General features: G+C 39.4%; 1 protein-coding gene across 1 annotated transcript in view; it reads left to right on the forward strand.

The window, feature by feature from the left end:
* The window catches only part of LOC308090904 (protein diaphanous homolog 3-like), a 337,084-nt gene that overhangs the window by 52,945 nt on the left and 268,074 nt on the right, over nt 1–16,065 (forward strand). The window contains exon 5 of the mRNA XM_080436177.1: nt 12,813–12,943. Within this exon, the coding sequence (XP_080292303.1) occupies nt 12,813–12,943 (131 nt within the window). The remainder of the gene's footprint in view (nt 1–12,812; nt 12,944–16,065) is intronic.

Consider the following 16,065-nt stretch of genomic DNA (forward strand, 5'->3'; position numbering starts at 1 on the left):
AAGGGCCCCTTTTTGCATGACATGCTACAACCACCGCTGGACCGATTGGCGGGAAACTTTGCTCTCACACTCCCAGTATAGGCCAGGGAAGAATCTGCACCCATTTGTTTGTTTCAAATCGGCCAGTTTTAACGCCACCATGGCACCGATTTTTGCGAAACATATTCTTTGTTACTACTCCTACATATTTTGTATATATTATCTCTGTAGTCATGTAATCAAGATGTATCTGTCAAATTACCTATTGCATTCCGATTGGCTATGATTGGCTCCCAAAGTCTGTGGGGGTGGCCGTTTTGCACAAAATGCCACACATCATGAATGCAGCGCCCTATTGCTGGGAAACTGTGCACACACATTACCACTAAGCCAAGAAATAACTTTTTTTATTTTGATTGATTGGATACTTTATTTAGAAGTTTGCAGAAAAAAAGCACATGAAAATACAGTTTAAATACAAGGTGAACTAAATAGGATTGAAACGCCCATGAAAGCCAAACGGCTTGTTTCAAATAGGGTCCCCATGTCCTCAAATCATAGTGACATTAATGACAGACAGATATACACTACTATGCAGAACATCATATAAACAGATTACAAAATGAAAAATATGTACAGTAAAAAGTTATGATGGTTAGGTTATGACTTTTACAGGGGCCAGTTTGGAATTACAGCCTCCTGAAGGTACTATTTTTTGGGCAGTTTTGAAGGAGAGTAGGGTTTTACTCTCCTTCACTGCTTTTGGTAGGGCATTCCACATTTTTGTTGCATAGCCGGAGAACGACTTCAACCCCTTGTTTGTGCCAAATCTGGGTTGGACGTGATCAGTGGAGCTACCTCTGGTGTTGTGATTGTGGACTTCATTTACGTTTTTGAAGTAGTTTGACAGGTACATGGGTTCTTAATGTTGTATCTTGTAGACCAGGCCCATTGCAAGTTGCTGTACTCTGTCCTCTACCCTGAGCCATCCGACCCTAGCAAAGTGAGCAGTGGTTAGATCAGTTGTTGATGGAAGGCCAATAACTAGCCTTACCAGTTTGTTTTGGGATGTCTGGAGTCTTGTTTTTAAGGCCTTTGTGGTGTTGTGGTACCGTCCCACATTTTTCAAATCTCCTCATGGTGGCGCTACAACAGCCCACTTCACGTTTTGGCCTATAACTCTTGAACCGTAGGTCTGCACAATCGAGATATATTCCCCCTGGATTCCTTGGATAATGACACAATTTATAGGTTTGTGCGAGATTACATTTTCTGCAGGAGCACACTTTTCTAGTTTGTAGAACATTGACAACTAGGATTTTATTAAATAATCCAAAATTGGTCACAGAAAACAACAACTTGGGTTCGACTAATATGGTTTTATTAAGGGCAGATACCAGTACTGATTATTGGACTCTAAGTGAGCCTATAGCCAATGTTGTGTACCAATATGTAATTCCAGTAAAAACAAAACATCTGCGTTGGAAACACACACAGATCGCGTTATAAATATTATTGTTCCAGTCGATAGTCGGGACCCACGACCATCGCGCACGCACCCTTTGTTTACATCCTGGTCCTCGTCGAGGCGTCTACAGCTCTAAACATATCAGTGTAAACGGTAAAGATCGGTGGCACTGGATGTACCCTGTTTTAAAAAACCTCTGGCACTTGATGTGTTAATTGAATACTTTCTCAAACATGCAACATATTAACTACATTTAATTGCAAAGTGCACGGAGTTCCCAACAGCCACTAAACCAGACACAGGAGGGAGCAGGTGCATCTCGCAAATAAAAGGCAATCTTTATTTTTATTTTTTTTATCAGCCAGTATATCAAGCAAAACACTACATTAGGCTGTAGGTATAAAGGCATACCAGGTTATTTAGAAATCCCGATGGTATGATTTCACGTACAGTCAGAAATACTCTACCTTGAGATTAATTCCTCCAACTACAATAGCAGTTTATTAGCCATATGATTTAATTCAACTGCCACTCTGCCAACACCACCCACTCCTCATCTCTGCTCAGCACACTGATGTGTCAGACAGTATCCCTCATGGCAAGTGTCATCGCCGGTCCTCTAGCAAGATATGCAGAATCTATGGAAGGACACCTTTTCCCTATCTATTCATTATTCTATAGGGCATAAGAATTTAAACCCAGCAAGGCTTGTCTCGGTACGCTAATTGCATATTAGACACATGGCATTGTAGGCTAGGGGTGTGTGTGTGTGTGTGTGTGTGTGTGTGTGTGTGTGTGTGTGTGTGTGTGTGTGTGTGTGTGTGTGTGTGTGTGTGTGTGTGTGTGTGTGTGTGTGTGTGTGTGTGTGTGTGTGTGTGTGCGCGCAGTGGTGGAAAGTAACTAAGTACATTTACTTAAGTACTGTACTAAAGTACAATTTTGAGGTATTTGTACTTTACTGGAGTATTTCCAATACTTCTACTCCACTACATCTCAGAGGCAAATATTGTACTTTTACTCCACTACAATTATTTGAAAACTTTAGTTACTAGTTACTTTTCAGATATAAATTATTACATTATGAAACATAGATTAACTACATTAGCCCTATTTTATACCTAGGCTATTTGAAAATAGCCGAGCTTGTAGATCTGCTATTTTCAAACATTTTAGTACTTTTACTTTTGGTACTTTAAGTACATTTTGATGCCAATACTTCTGTACTTTTACTCAAGTACATTTTGGACTTTTACTTGTAACAGAGTATTTTTACATTGCAGTATTGGTACTTCTACTTAAGTAAAGAATTTGAGTACTTTTTCCACCACTGTGTGTGTGTGTGTGTGTGTGTGTGTAAGTAATATCTCTGCGTAGATATTAGTTAGGAATCTCTGTGTGGAACCTGTGGAATTTCCAAGCAGTAGATTTTCAAAAAAATGGGCCCTGATTGGTGCTCCACAACTTCGGGGGCAGCAAAATCCAATCACAACTGAACGGGACCAGACTAGAATCTGCCGAGGGCCGAAAATTATGGAAAAGTGCGGGAAAATGTACGCTTCACCGGCGCGTTTTAGCGCTCCTTCAGCAGCCGCCGCTTCTACATTTCGGTTCAGTCAATTATAGTTCAGTCTTCTTTCACTTTCTCACCGCCGTTTGGCAGTGGTGGAAAAAGTACTCCAATTCTTTACTTAAGTAAAAATATCAATACTGTAATATAGAAATACTTTGTTACAAGTAAAAGTCCAGAATTAAAAATTTACTTGAGTAAAAGTACAAAAGTATTGGCATCAAAATGTACTTAAAGTACCAAAAGTAAAAGTACTAAAATGTTTGAAAATAGCAGATCTACAAGCTCACAACGTGTCGCAATGTGACACGTTGTGAGCTTGTAGATCTGCTATTTTCAAATGGCCTAGGTATAAAATAGGGCTAAAGTGGTTAATATATGTTTCATAATATCATAATTTATATCTGAAAAGTAACTAGTAACTAAAGTTTTCAAATAATTATAGTGGAGTAAAGTACAATATTTGCCTCTGAGATGTAGTGGAGTAGAAGTAAAAGTACTGAAAATTGGAAATACTCAAGTAAAGTACAAATACCTCAAAATTGTACTTAAGTACAGTACTTAAGTAAATGTACTTAGTTACTTTCCACCACTGCCGTTTGGTGCCCCCCCCCAACCCCCCCAAGGTTGGTGCCCCGTGCTTCAGCACCTAAAGCCCTTCCGTTTAATCCTGCACTGGTCATGAGCTACTTTCTGTCAATAGATTCCGTGCAGGTGATTATTATTAACCCATTGAGGCCTGAGGTTCCGATTCTGCAAAAATGTCTTCTAAAATCCTAACGGTTTTCTGAAAAACGTATGTTTCTATATCAGTGGTTTTCAAACCTTTTCATGTCAAGGACCCCCAAAATGCTATGAATTCGGCCGCAGACCCCCCATCTCAAAATATTTTGTTCCAGGGACCCCCCAGAAGCAAAGATTTGAGTTAATGTTTGCTTTAAAATAATATATATATTCAAAGATTTGCACACATTTTCACGATTTTTCAAAAATAGCAGATCTACAAGCTCGTAGCGCGGCACCGAGTGCCGCGCTATGAGCTTGTATATCTGCTATTTTTGAATAGCCAAAGTGTAAAATAATGCCTTTTAGTTCAAATGAGAGTTTGGAAGCGCTCGTTTTCTATAACCCAACGTCCTTCTGCCTCCTGCATTATGCGACATTTAGAAACGGGTGGTACGCAGGACCTGTTGAGTGATTTCCAACGAGCGCTTCCAAACTCCCAACACTCCATGCTGCTCAATGTTTTGCCACTCAATTTAGATGAGGGGGGGCGTGTCCCGGTGGAAAAGTGACGCATGTGCATACTCTCTATTCACCTGTTTCCTAGGCTGTGTGTTTTCCACTTCCTGTCGATTTGATCCAATGAAATCCAATGAAACTGGTCAGATGACCAATGATATCCAATGAAATCGACAGGAAGTGGAAAACACACAACCTAGGAAACAGGTGAATAGCAGTGATGCACTTATTGTTCCAGGCCTGTTAGGATAGGTCATGGCATTAACCAAATAGTTAGGGTTCATCTTCCAGGGAGGAGCATGAATTGGCTTAGCAAGATAATCTGCTGAGAAATCTACATAACGTCTGTGCAAGCGAAACCTTTGACCTAAGGGTGGCACTAGAGGAAAGAATATGGGGCCAAAAAAAGTAGGGTTCATCCAGGTTGCTGAGTGCATTTAAGTTTCATGACAATCTGCATGTTAGATTTTGAGATACTGTTTGTGCAATTGTGAATTTTTGCCTAGGGTAGCACTAGAGGAAAGGCAATTGGGGCACCAAAATCTGTATACTGACATACAGTTACTGAAACACACACTAGATATTATAGTATAGGATACTAACATACAGTTACTGTAACACACATTGATATTGTGTGGATATGGACATACAGTTACTGTAACACACATTGATATTGTGTGGATACGGACATACAGTTACTGTAACACACATTGATATTGTGTGGATACGGACATACAGTTACTGTAACACACACATTATATATGTACATATTGTGTGGATAGTGGGGCCATACTCTGGTTAGCATGCATGCATGCATGAATGCGCTCACCATGTTTCTTGCTAGTCATACTATAGAGATCTTGTGTACAAGTCAAAAGTTTGGACTAATGGTGCTAAATGAAAGGCTCTGGGTTCACCGAAATCAGTAGGGGACATCTTCTGGTGTGCATGAAGGGTCACATAAAAGCAAAGGCCATGGCAATCCAGCTAGTAGTTATCGAGTTGTTTATCATCTACAGAGATGTGCTATTGCAATGGTGTCAATCTGTGTGTTTTACGATTTAAGGGAAGCATATACCAGAAGGTAACATTCTCATTTACAACAGACTTTGACAGCAATGCTGTATTGATTGTGGCGACATTATATTTCTGCTTTTCCATCACTATTAGTGCTTGTTGAGTGACTGACAATGACATGATATTAACCACTTAAACCATAATACTTAGTTGACCATATTCCCATGAGCTACACTAGATATCTTTGCTAAAAATTGCAACACGCTGTGAGCTTGTAGGTCTGCTATTTTCTTAACGTTCACCCCAGAATAGGGATGCTAGCGTTCAAGTGGTTAACTGTTGTTAATGCATGCACACTAACGTCTCTCGGTCTCAAGTCGGCACAACTGGTAAATGAATGGTGTGATGAGTGTGAGATGAGTATACACTAATATAGAAAAGTGCCCTCCTCGGAGTGCACTTATCTTTCACATGCAACTTTAGGGGAGACATTTGTGGCTCCAAAAGGCGCTTTTGGAGGTGTGGTCAACTGAGGTCCCTCGACATGCAATTCCGATTCGGGGGTTGATTGGATGTTGCGTTCAGGGATATAATACTTTTGTTTGTAAGAAATAAGTTAAGTCAAGTCACATTTTATTAGAGCCCACTATCACAAAACGTGTCTCAAAGGGCTTTACATAAAAACTACCACAAGTTCACAACGAGTTGTGAGCTCGTAGGCAGTGTTGCCAGATTCTGGGAGAGAAACAAGAAACCAGGTCTAGGAAAACCAGCCCAAAAGAAGCGACTATGGGCCTCATGAGTACTTTAACATGTACATCAGCTATTCGCATCGCGACACGTTGTTGTGAGCTTGTAGATCGGCTATTTTCGAATAAAATCTTGCGGGGAAATTATAATGAGCAGATCTGGCAACCCCTGCTTGTAGGTTTGCTCTTCTCTGCCATTCTTGACGCGCGACACCATCACACGACGGAGCATAAATTAGGCTGTCCCGAGCAATTTCTACACAGGAATAGCAGCAGTAGTAGGAGTGAATTTGATAGAGGCATACATCATAATGACACATACCTCTAGCCTCACTCAATTTTTGAAAAGCTATTTTACCATTTTTATCAGACACTCTGCCCTTTACAACTCTGTTGAAGTCCTTACAGCAGGGAGCTTTGAGTATGAATAGCAGGTTAGAGCTGAGCTGATAATATTATGTAGAGAGTTGTCTGGGAGCTTCCTCTTACTAAAGCACATTTATAGAGATCCAGAGTGGCATTTCTTTTATTTGTTTTGTTCATTTTCTTAGTAAGTTGACAAAATGTTCATCACACACTATATGCACACGATATATTCAATCAATCAAGCGACCAATCAATCAATGAACAAATCAATCAATCAATCAATCAATCAAAAACCTGAATAAGTAAATTAAATCAATCAATCTCTTTGGGAATTTATTCAGCAAGAGTTTTCAAATCAATCTGCACTTTAAAATGCATGAAAGCACAACAATTGCATAATATTGCCATTCAAAAAGATTTATGCAAAGATACAGGGCTGCGTCCTCTTAGTCGATTAACCATTCAACCGTTCGGTCATAGTAAATTTGTACGTTTTTTCCCCAATACTGAACAATTATAACCAACTCTCTGGTAAGTTCAAGATTTAAATAGGTCCTTGACTATTATTCCACTAAACATTTGTTTAGTTGAGAACAGTTGGATTTACCTAGAGTTTCTCAAGGGAATTTCTTGAAAATCCAACAAACCATGGTATCCTTTGTACAATCGTCAGTAATGTTAAGTATACAGTGAGTCAAAATCAATGGACTAAACATGCCAGACCACGCCAGGTATGGACCTTTAACACATTAACTGCCAAGACCGTAGTCCTACGGGCCGTTAAATCCAACTGTTAAGCGCCGAGACCGTAGCCCTACGGGCTGCGGTCTTTTCGCGCATGCGCGGTCCGGGTGCACTTTCGGAATTTTTTTGATCCACTTCCGTTTCCGGTTTGATGACAGGAAATAGAATTATTTGGGATCCGGTTTTGACGAGCACGCCCGCTCCCATTCTACAGACGAAACTGAAACTCAATTCTCTTCCTGTAGTTTTTTCTCCTCGCATTTCACTGTTTAACGTAATCCGCTCTAACTCAAACATGGATGCCCCGTTTGACACGTGGTTTTCACTGGGAGATACAGGGAGATCGCGCGGATGTAAACAGACCGTGTAGCGCTCAATCTTAAGGATTTTAACAAGATCTATGGCGACATGAAAAAAACAAAAAAACAACAAAAACACCTTGGCACTGGTGAGTACATTATGAGATTAGCCCTTGGCAGTGGATGTGTTAATGACTATTGGTTTCCAAATAGATTGTCCTCTGGGGATAATAAAGACCTACTCTACTCTATCAATGTAGCACTTTTTAAGTAGACATGCGTTTTATGACCAAAATACTTTTTGGACTGTGGGTATTAATCAAGGGCAAGATGCTATTTAATAGACAACTGCATACATTTTCACAATAATGCATAACAGTAGGTTGCAGAGACAACATTGTTGGAGAAATATAAACACCATAGCAGACCAATATTTTTGTTTAGTTTTTCAGTTTTCTGTTGTGCTTAGCAGAATTTGTTGTTTAATAACTCGAAACACATTTGATAACTCGTTACTCATTAGAATGTCATGCACAGATAAGCGTGAAAAAGGTGGCGGAAAGGAGACTTGTAAACAATAATGAAAAATTGAGATTTCCTTTTTCAAATGCAAAGACGACTTTAATTTTGTACACTTTTAGGCTACATCTTGTGACAATGTGAACAAACGGGCACAAACCACACTGCTTTTCAAACGCTCAGGTTCTTCCTCAGGCTGCCCAAAGGAGACCTTTTGAGGGTGAAGATCTACATTTCTATAAGCTGTCGAGATATAAAGTTTACAAAATACTTTGAATACTTTGATCAAATCTTCTGGTGCTCAGATGAAGGTCACTGGTTGCGTGATGTTATTTTGGAGATGGGCATTTAGAAACTAATGAGTCTGCTGCTTTCCTCTCGCTTCTAGGATGTCCATCATTAAATTGAATGCACTATAGATAATGGAATATGATATTGTGATGTGACATGATGATATAAACCTCTCAGAGTCGGTGGGTGAGCAGAGATAAGCAGGACGTACAAGTATATATATATTTTTACATAATTATAACATCAGCGTGACATGAAAACCACTCACTGCAAATAACGATACTAGACCATTTTCAATAAAAATGTATCCAGGGTGCTCGATAACAAAGTTGCACTCTCACAAAAACTGCCAGTGCTGCATGAGGTGAAACATATTGTCCGAATGGTTCATTGAAGAAGGTGCTCTACCCCTCCGCTCATGTTTTTGGCATTATCCATTACTCTGTTCGATGTTAAAATGGAGAGGTATGCCTTGCCAACTCGTCTCATAATAATGCTCTGCCTCAAGAGGCTTTTATGACGCTGGTTCATCTGGCAGCTGGAAATGTGCTGAGTCACAGAGCCAAAAGAATTGAAAAGCCAGCCACTGAACTGTATATGCTCTTGACTACAGCATTGCTCACAAAGATGACGATCACATCATTTAGTACTCCAGTCATCATCATGGCTGAATACGTCAGATTTGACTCCAAACTCTTTTTACTGTCTTCTAACGAGAATCCCTCTTTGAATGGTATGTCACATGGGCAAAGGGATGGATACCTCACAACACCCAACATTGCCACGGTTACATTGAGTAGTATTAACTAGTCCAGGGGTTCCCAAAGTTGGGGTCGTGGGACACTGACACTGGGGTCGCAAAATTATAGTGGGTAATTTTTTTCAATCTAAAAATGATTACAAATAGTACATTTTACCCATCTCATTAGGTACTGTAAATTCTATATTAACAAGATTATTAAAGGTACCTAAGTAGTAGGCCTACAGTCAAAAGTCATACAAATTCGCACCAAATGTGCAAGTTTATGTGCATAAATTACCTCCACGGTTAGGTGGGGTCGCAAGTCAATGGCTGCATTATTTTGGGGTCGCGGGCTGAAAAGTTTGGGAACCCATGAACTAGTCCATACCCAGGGATGTGCGCAGTGCTCACTCAAAGTATTTGCAGACTTTAAGTTATGCGCTCTACTGTACGCTAAGTTAAAGTTTTGGAGAGGAGGCTGTTCAGTGTGGAACAAGCCCGTCATTTACCTGATGTTGAGTCGTTACCACAACTATTAGAACTAAGTCCATGTTTACCTGGTTTCAGCTAAGCTATTTGTGCTAATAACACAACATTCATTCGAACATTGCGCGTGTCAATGTGTGTGTGAGTGCTATATTGACATGATACCCAAAGCGCCCCTCCTCTCCTTTAGCCGTGGCCGTGTGTGTGCAGTAACTCTGAATCTCCGCTGCTTATCTGTTGACAAAAATGGTAATAAACCGCTTAAATTTGGGTAAAGTAAAAAATGGCCTTCGTCACTCTTCATGTGCTAATGGTCAAATTCAGATCAATAGCTCAACCCACTAAGGATACAAATGTCTGTCAGACGGACAGAAGGACAGGGTTTCTTAATTTTTACAGTAGGATATGAAATGCCCAGTCAATATGATAACATGCCTGTTCAAGCTATGTATTTTCTAGGCATAGACAAACTGTGACATAACCATTTTAATTGTCTACTATATATTCTTTAATTTAAAATGTGTGTGCCCTTAATTACTAGGAATCACTATAACATGATTGGCCATGATTATCTGATTCAGCTAAATCAGGGATGTATATTGGATCTTATATTGTAGGTTTCTGAACATTAATTATATGCAATTTTTACTGTCTCACCGTCGTTTTGTTTGTCTACGATAAGAACTGAACAGAGTTAAGGTCCTTACACACCGGGGCGAATTCTTCATGCGAATAAATACGTTTTTTTTTAAAACCTTATAAAGTCAATGCAAGCGTCCACATCGGTTTCGCGAAGCGAAAAAGCGTCTTTTAATTATTCGGAACGAGTCAGAATTTTGCGTATATTCGCCGGTGTGTAAGGACCTTTAGAATTAACTTTCTGTGCAGTCATTCAACATGCACGATTATGGGTAAAATTACAATTCTGATTATTTGTTTTAATATTGTCAGTATTATGCGTTTTGGTGGAAAATGTGTTTGTATGATTTTATTCAATACCTTTGTTGCTCATTGCGCTTGTAGATGCGATCTATGGCCAAATGGTTGGTGCCAAATGGCTGTCTAAATAAAATATTTGATTTGCCAAGTTTCATAAAAGATTTATTACAAAAAAAAATACTTTTCAATGATTTGTGCAGCCCTGCATACTTCACTGGCGAACAGTGTCCTTCTGTGGCGCACCGACAGATACTGATCATGAAAGAACACATTCCTTGAGCAAGCATGATAGGATTCTACAAAGTGTCCTTCCTTTTCTTCTCTGTTGGCTCAATAGAAGTGCGAGTGCAGACCTGCAGGGATATATGGACGAGATTAATTTGAATTGGGGTTTGGGGGTTGTGGGAGAGACAAACTTGGTTTAATTCCATTTCTTTGGCAGCCTGCAGGCTTTAGGGATTATTTCTTCCCGCCAACAGTGATATGGGTTCACTTATGTGGCTTTTGGTGAATGTTATTGTCCCTGACGACATGACAACATTTGGTCATCAGTGTGGCTTGGTTTGGTAAATCTAACCATCCGAATACACCCACCAACAGCCCCATCTACAGTAAATGTCCACATGCACACACAGTACAAGACATATTGCTAGTCTCCTTTTTTGTAGGGAACAAAACATGCTATACGCAAGTACAGTGTTGTTGAGGGAATTAGGGTGACACTTTTGACCAGAGGAAAGGTAGAACACCTGTTTGCATCTGCAATGTGTTCAAACGCAGTCACTTTGCATTTAATTTAAATGTCTAATCAGTCCTAGTGTATACTGTAGGTGACATTAATTTATTTTATCTAGTTTTCCTTTGACATGTAATCAAAGATGGTAGAACATTTCAACATTACAGATTATTATTATTATTACTATTACTATTAGTGCAGTATATTTTTTGTGAGCCAGATGTCATTGGCTCTAGATAAGCAGACAAGTAAAATCTAATATCAAAGTCTAATATCAACAATCATAGTTTTCTATAAAGTGTCAGAATAATATTTAGCTTTCTTTTTACTTGCTCTAGGTAAGACCCATGTCCCCATTGGAAAGGTGTTATTTAGGATACAGATTAACCATAACACATTGGGTGGCTTGGGAACTAATTAAGAGACATGGCTTACTCTCAAATCTGTAGAGAACAGAGGAATACGCAATTGGCTTTATCCATAACCCTGGGCTTGCTTGAGGATGTTTGGCGGGTGGCTTTGAGTCAAAGCCTTGCAGCAATGTGTTGGTCAGTAAAACCATGGCTTCATGTGTATATGAAATGTTTGCCTAATTTAATTTAAATAGTTTTCCTTCAGGGTGTTTCTTTCGTTCTTGAAAATGGGGCCAAATAATCACTGGTATTTAACCAAGCAAAATGTGTCACTTACTAAACATTAAGTTCATCCTTATTTTGCTATACTTTTGAGATGATTGAACCGCTGTGTCAAAGGCAAGGAACAATTTCACCTACACTTTAGTGTAACAAGAAAAGCATACACAATCAAGCATAATCGTGTTTCACATACAATAATAATAATACTACAAATGGTGACTTATTGATGCCAATGTACAACTTCTATGCTAATTACCCTGTTGCATGCGCTTGAACCTAATTTTGACACGACTGGCTTTGCATCCTTAACAAGATTCCTCACCTTGTGAAAGGCTATTCTGCGCCACGCGTTAGCCTCACATGAGCAGTTTGCATTTCTCCTTGTATCAAAAAAAAAGAAAAGGAAAGAAAGAAATTACCAAAGCAATTGGTTCTCCTCCATCACCTTATCTGATAAACACATTTTCATCAAATTACGTGCATAAATGACACAATTGATTTTCTCATTAGTGAGTGGTGTCTGCAGAGATGACTACCAATCAAAAAAAGTGCTGAAAATTCATTCCTCAATCACGCATTAACTACCACCAATAATACAGTTTTGAGTGCATACCAATACCATATTATGCCATGCATGCCGTTGATACTTATGTGATGAAAGCATAGGTCTATATTTGTAAAGGGAGACATAGCGTATTGATATTCCTGATTAGCATTGTGTTTGGGAAATAAGGAGCAGGCCTCGGTAGATAATTTGATGGTACAATCTGGCAAATACAAATATTGTGTGACCGGCACTTTGAATCTCATGCATAAATAAGTGGGTCATGTTCATGTTTGAAGCTGATGGTGGTGGTGGGCCCTCTAATGCTATTGCTATATTTCACTCATTTGGAATTCCAGTGACGTTGCAGAGATATAAAATAAGCTACTGTGAAGTTACTGTATGTTTTGCCACCAGTATATTTGCTTTTCGTTTTTTTCCAGTACTCAGACCTGATTTGTTTTTTTTCTCCGCCTGTCTATCTTTCAGGGCAGCTTGAGAAGCAGCCATCAAATCTCCCCTCAGGAATTCCTTGGGGAGCTGAAGTCGGGGGCAGTGGACGAGCGCCTGTTTGCATGTCTGGATTCACTGCGTGTCTCCCTCACTAGCAACCCTGTCAGGTGAGAAAATGGCCTTTTTTTCTCACATTTAACCCTTTCAAACCGGGAACGCATCTGTTGTAAACCATTATTTTATACTTTGGGTTATTTAAAAATAGCAGATATGCAAGCTCATGGCGCGGCACCGAATGCCGCGCTATGAGCTTGTAGATCTGCTATTTTCTTTTGTGACAAATCGTGAAAATGTGTGCGAACCATTGAATATATATATATTTTAAAGCGAACATTTTTAACTCAAATCTTTGCTTCTGGGCGGCCCCTGGAACAACATATTTTGAGATGGGGGTCCGCAGCCAAATACATATAATTTTGGGGGTCCTTGACATGAAAAAAATAAAAACCACTGATTATAGCAACATATGTTTTTTCATAAAACTGTCAGGATTTAGAAGACATTTGTAGAATTCCCCAGAAGCAAAGATTGGAGTTACAAATGTCTACTTTAAAAATATGTATATTCAAAGATTCGCACGAATTTTCACGATTTTTTCCAAATCTACAAGTTCATATGAGCTTGTAGATCTGCTGTTTTTGAATTAGCTCAAAGAAATCTAAAATGACACAGATGCGTCCCCGGTCTTAATGGGTTAATATCCGACATTACAGCAGTCTATGTTCTGTTAGCTTTTGCAAAACACAGAGACACTTTTTCTCTTTCTCTTCCCTGGTCACCATAAACGTGTTCTAGTGTGCCTTCATCCCTCCCGGCACACCCAATGGGGGCCGCTGTGCCCTTTCATAGATGATATGATATTCCAGAGGTCTTTCCCTCACTGGCCCCTCCTCCCCCTGTGGTTGCCGGGGCAGGGACCCAGATAAACAACCGCCTGCAGGGATTTATTAATATGTATTACAGCCACAGCTGTATAATGGTTATTCCCTTGCCTGCCTTTTAACCCATTAAGACCCGGAACGCATCTGTGTCATTTTTTAGACTTGAGCAAAAAAAAAAAAGCATTATTTTACACTTTGGGCTATTCAAAAATAGCAGATATACAATCTAGAAAAATGGGTGCAAATCTTTGAATATATATATTTTTTAAAACAAACATTTGTAACTTGAATCTTTGCTACTGGGGGTCCCTGGAAGAAAATATTTTGAGATGGGGGTCCGCGGCCAAATACATATCATTTTGGGAGGTCCTTGACATGAAAAAGTTTAAGAACCACTGACATAGCAACATAAGTTTTTTCAAAAAAACTGTTTTAGAATTTAGATTTTTAGAAAGACATTTTGTAGAATCGGAACCTCAGGCCTTAATGGGTTAATTGTTTGATGCATATCAGTAGCGTCCCTGTTGCCTCCACCGTGTGTTTACCACAAAGATGACACAGTAAGTCAGCAGGTGGGGGTTCCAATTCCCCCGTTCTCTACTTTAATTGAACATTTCATGCTTTTATATTTTTTAAATGCAGGTCACATAACAGAGATGCAGAAATTTTGCTGCAGGCAATTGAGGGGGGCGGACAATGAAATTGACAAGTTGCTTGCATTAAAATTACGCATGATTTCAAGAGCCACTTTTTTCATTACTTATGTCCTTGTCAGGTCGTTGTTTATTTCAAATCCCTCAAATCTTTTTCTCATATGCATTTCTTGCTCTGTGTGTGTGTGTGTGTGTGTGTGCGTGTGCGCGCGCGATCGGTTTCTGCTCATGGATTGCTGTGTTGTCTGGTACAAGACAGATATTACATCTGTCCGCTGCAATAATGAAAGTATGTGCTGAGTGATAAATGGTTCATTCGTTTAGATGGCTCACAACATTTTGAGATACTTGGCAAAATGAGTTTTCATTCATTTACATCAGCAACTTTTGAAGAGAGCTTTTGGGTCATTGCTCATTATGTACACCCCTTTGCTCACTTTGTAATGGTCTATGCCAGGCCGGGAGCCTAACGGCCATTTCCCCTGGACACCTTGGATTATGACATAATTCCCCATATAGGGCATGCCTATTTCCGCTTAAACAAACGAACAACGTTTCGACCGAAAAGGTCTTCATCAGGTTCATGAATGAGGTGGTAGAGGTGTTGACTATACTGTATGTAACTCAGGAGATGGACAGCGTCGCAGCGCCCATAATCAGAAGATACCTAATGTTCTAATCAGCCTCATGGTGGCGCTATAACAAGCCAATTTGTGTATTTACCTACAACTGCACCGATCTGTGTAAAACTTTGTATGCACACTCCCTAGAGGCCAAGGAAAAACCTTTGCCCTGCATTTTTCACATGGAGGCCGATTTATGTAAAACATTTTTTTTTAATATAACTCCTTCAGATTTTATCCAAATTTCATGCAAATCGGTACACATCTCTATAGTCATGCGATCATGACGGATACGTTCGATTTTTCACATTTCATCCTGATTGGTGAATAATCGAACATTGCTGGCCCACAACAACCTACAGTACCTGACCTGGCGGGGACCTGTGCTCCGAGGAGCACTTTTTCTAGTTACAGTTTGTCATCTAGAATAATGGACAGAGTAAGTTTAGGAATGCATTAGAACAGCAAAAACAGTTCTAGCAATATATAAACCAATGTTTTTATGGCTAGTTTGACTGGTTGTATTAACCTTTTAGAAAGTTGTTTCCTCTCGAAACCGCAATCTCTTATCAAATCAGAAATCTGCAGACAGTGCAGCTTAACCTCCCAAACACCTTGCTCTCTGTCTCCATGCAGCTACAGCACAGTTAGAAACTTTTGTTTTTGCTTGCTCTACAAGAACTATGACTGGCAGCTACTGTGCATATACTGTAGGGTTGGAAGATGATTCCCCTACAAGCAGTGGTGGAAAGTAACTAAGTACATTTACTACTGTACTTAAGTACAATGTTGAGGTATTTGTACTTTACTTGAGTATATCCAATTTCCAATACTTTTACTTCTACTCCACTACATCTCAGAGGCAAATATTGTACTTTTACTCCACTACATTTATTTGAAAACTAGAGTTACTAGTTACTTTTCAGATATAGATTATGATATTATAAAACATACATTAACCACGTTAGTCCTATTTTATACCTTGACTATTTGCAAACAGCCGATGTACAAGCTCACAACGCGTCGCATTGTGAGCAGCTTGTAGATCTGTTATTTTCAAACATTTTAGTAC

This window comes from Gymnoscopelus braueri (genome assembly GCF_963280865.1).
Source record: "Gymnoscopelus braueri genome assembly, chromosome: 1".
Lineage (NCBI taxonomy): Eukaryota > Metazoa > Chordata > Actinopteri > Myctophiformes > Myctophidae > Gymnoscopelus > Gymnoscopelus braueri.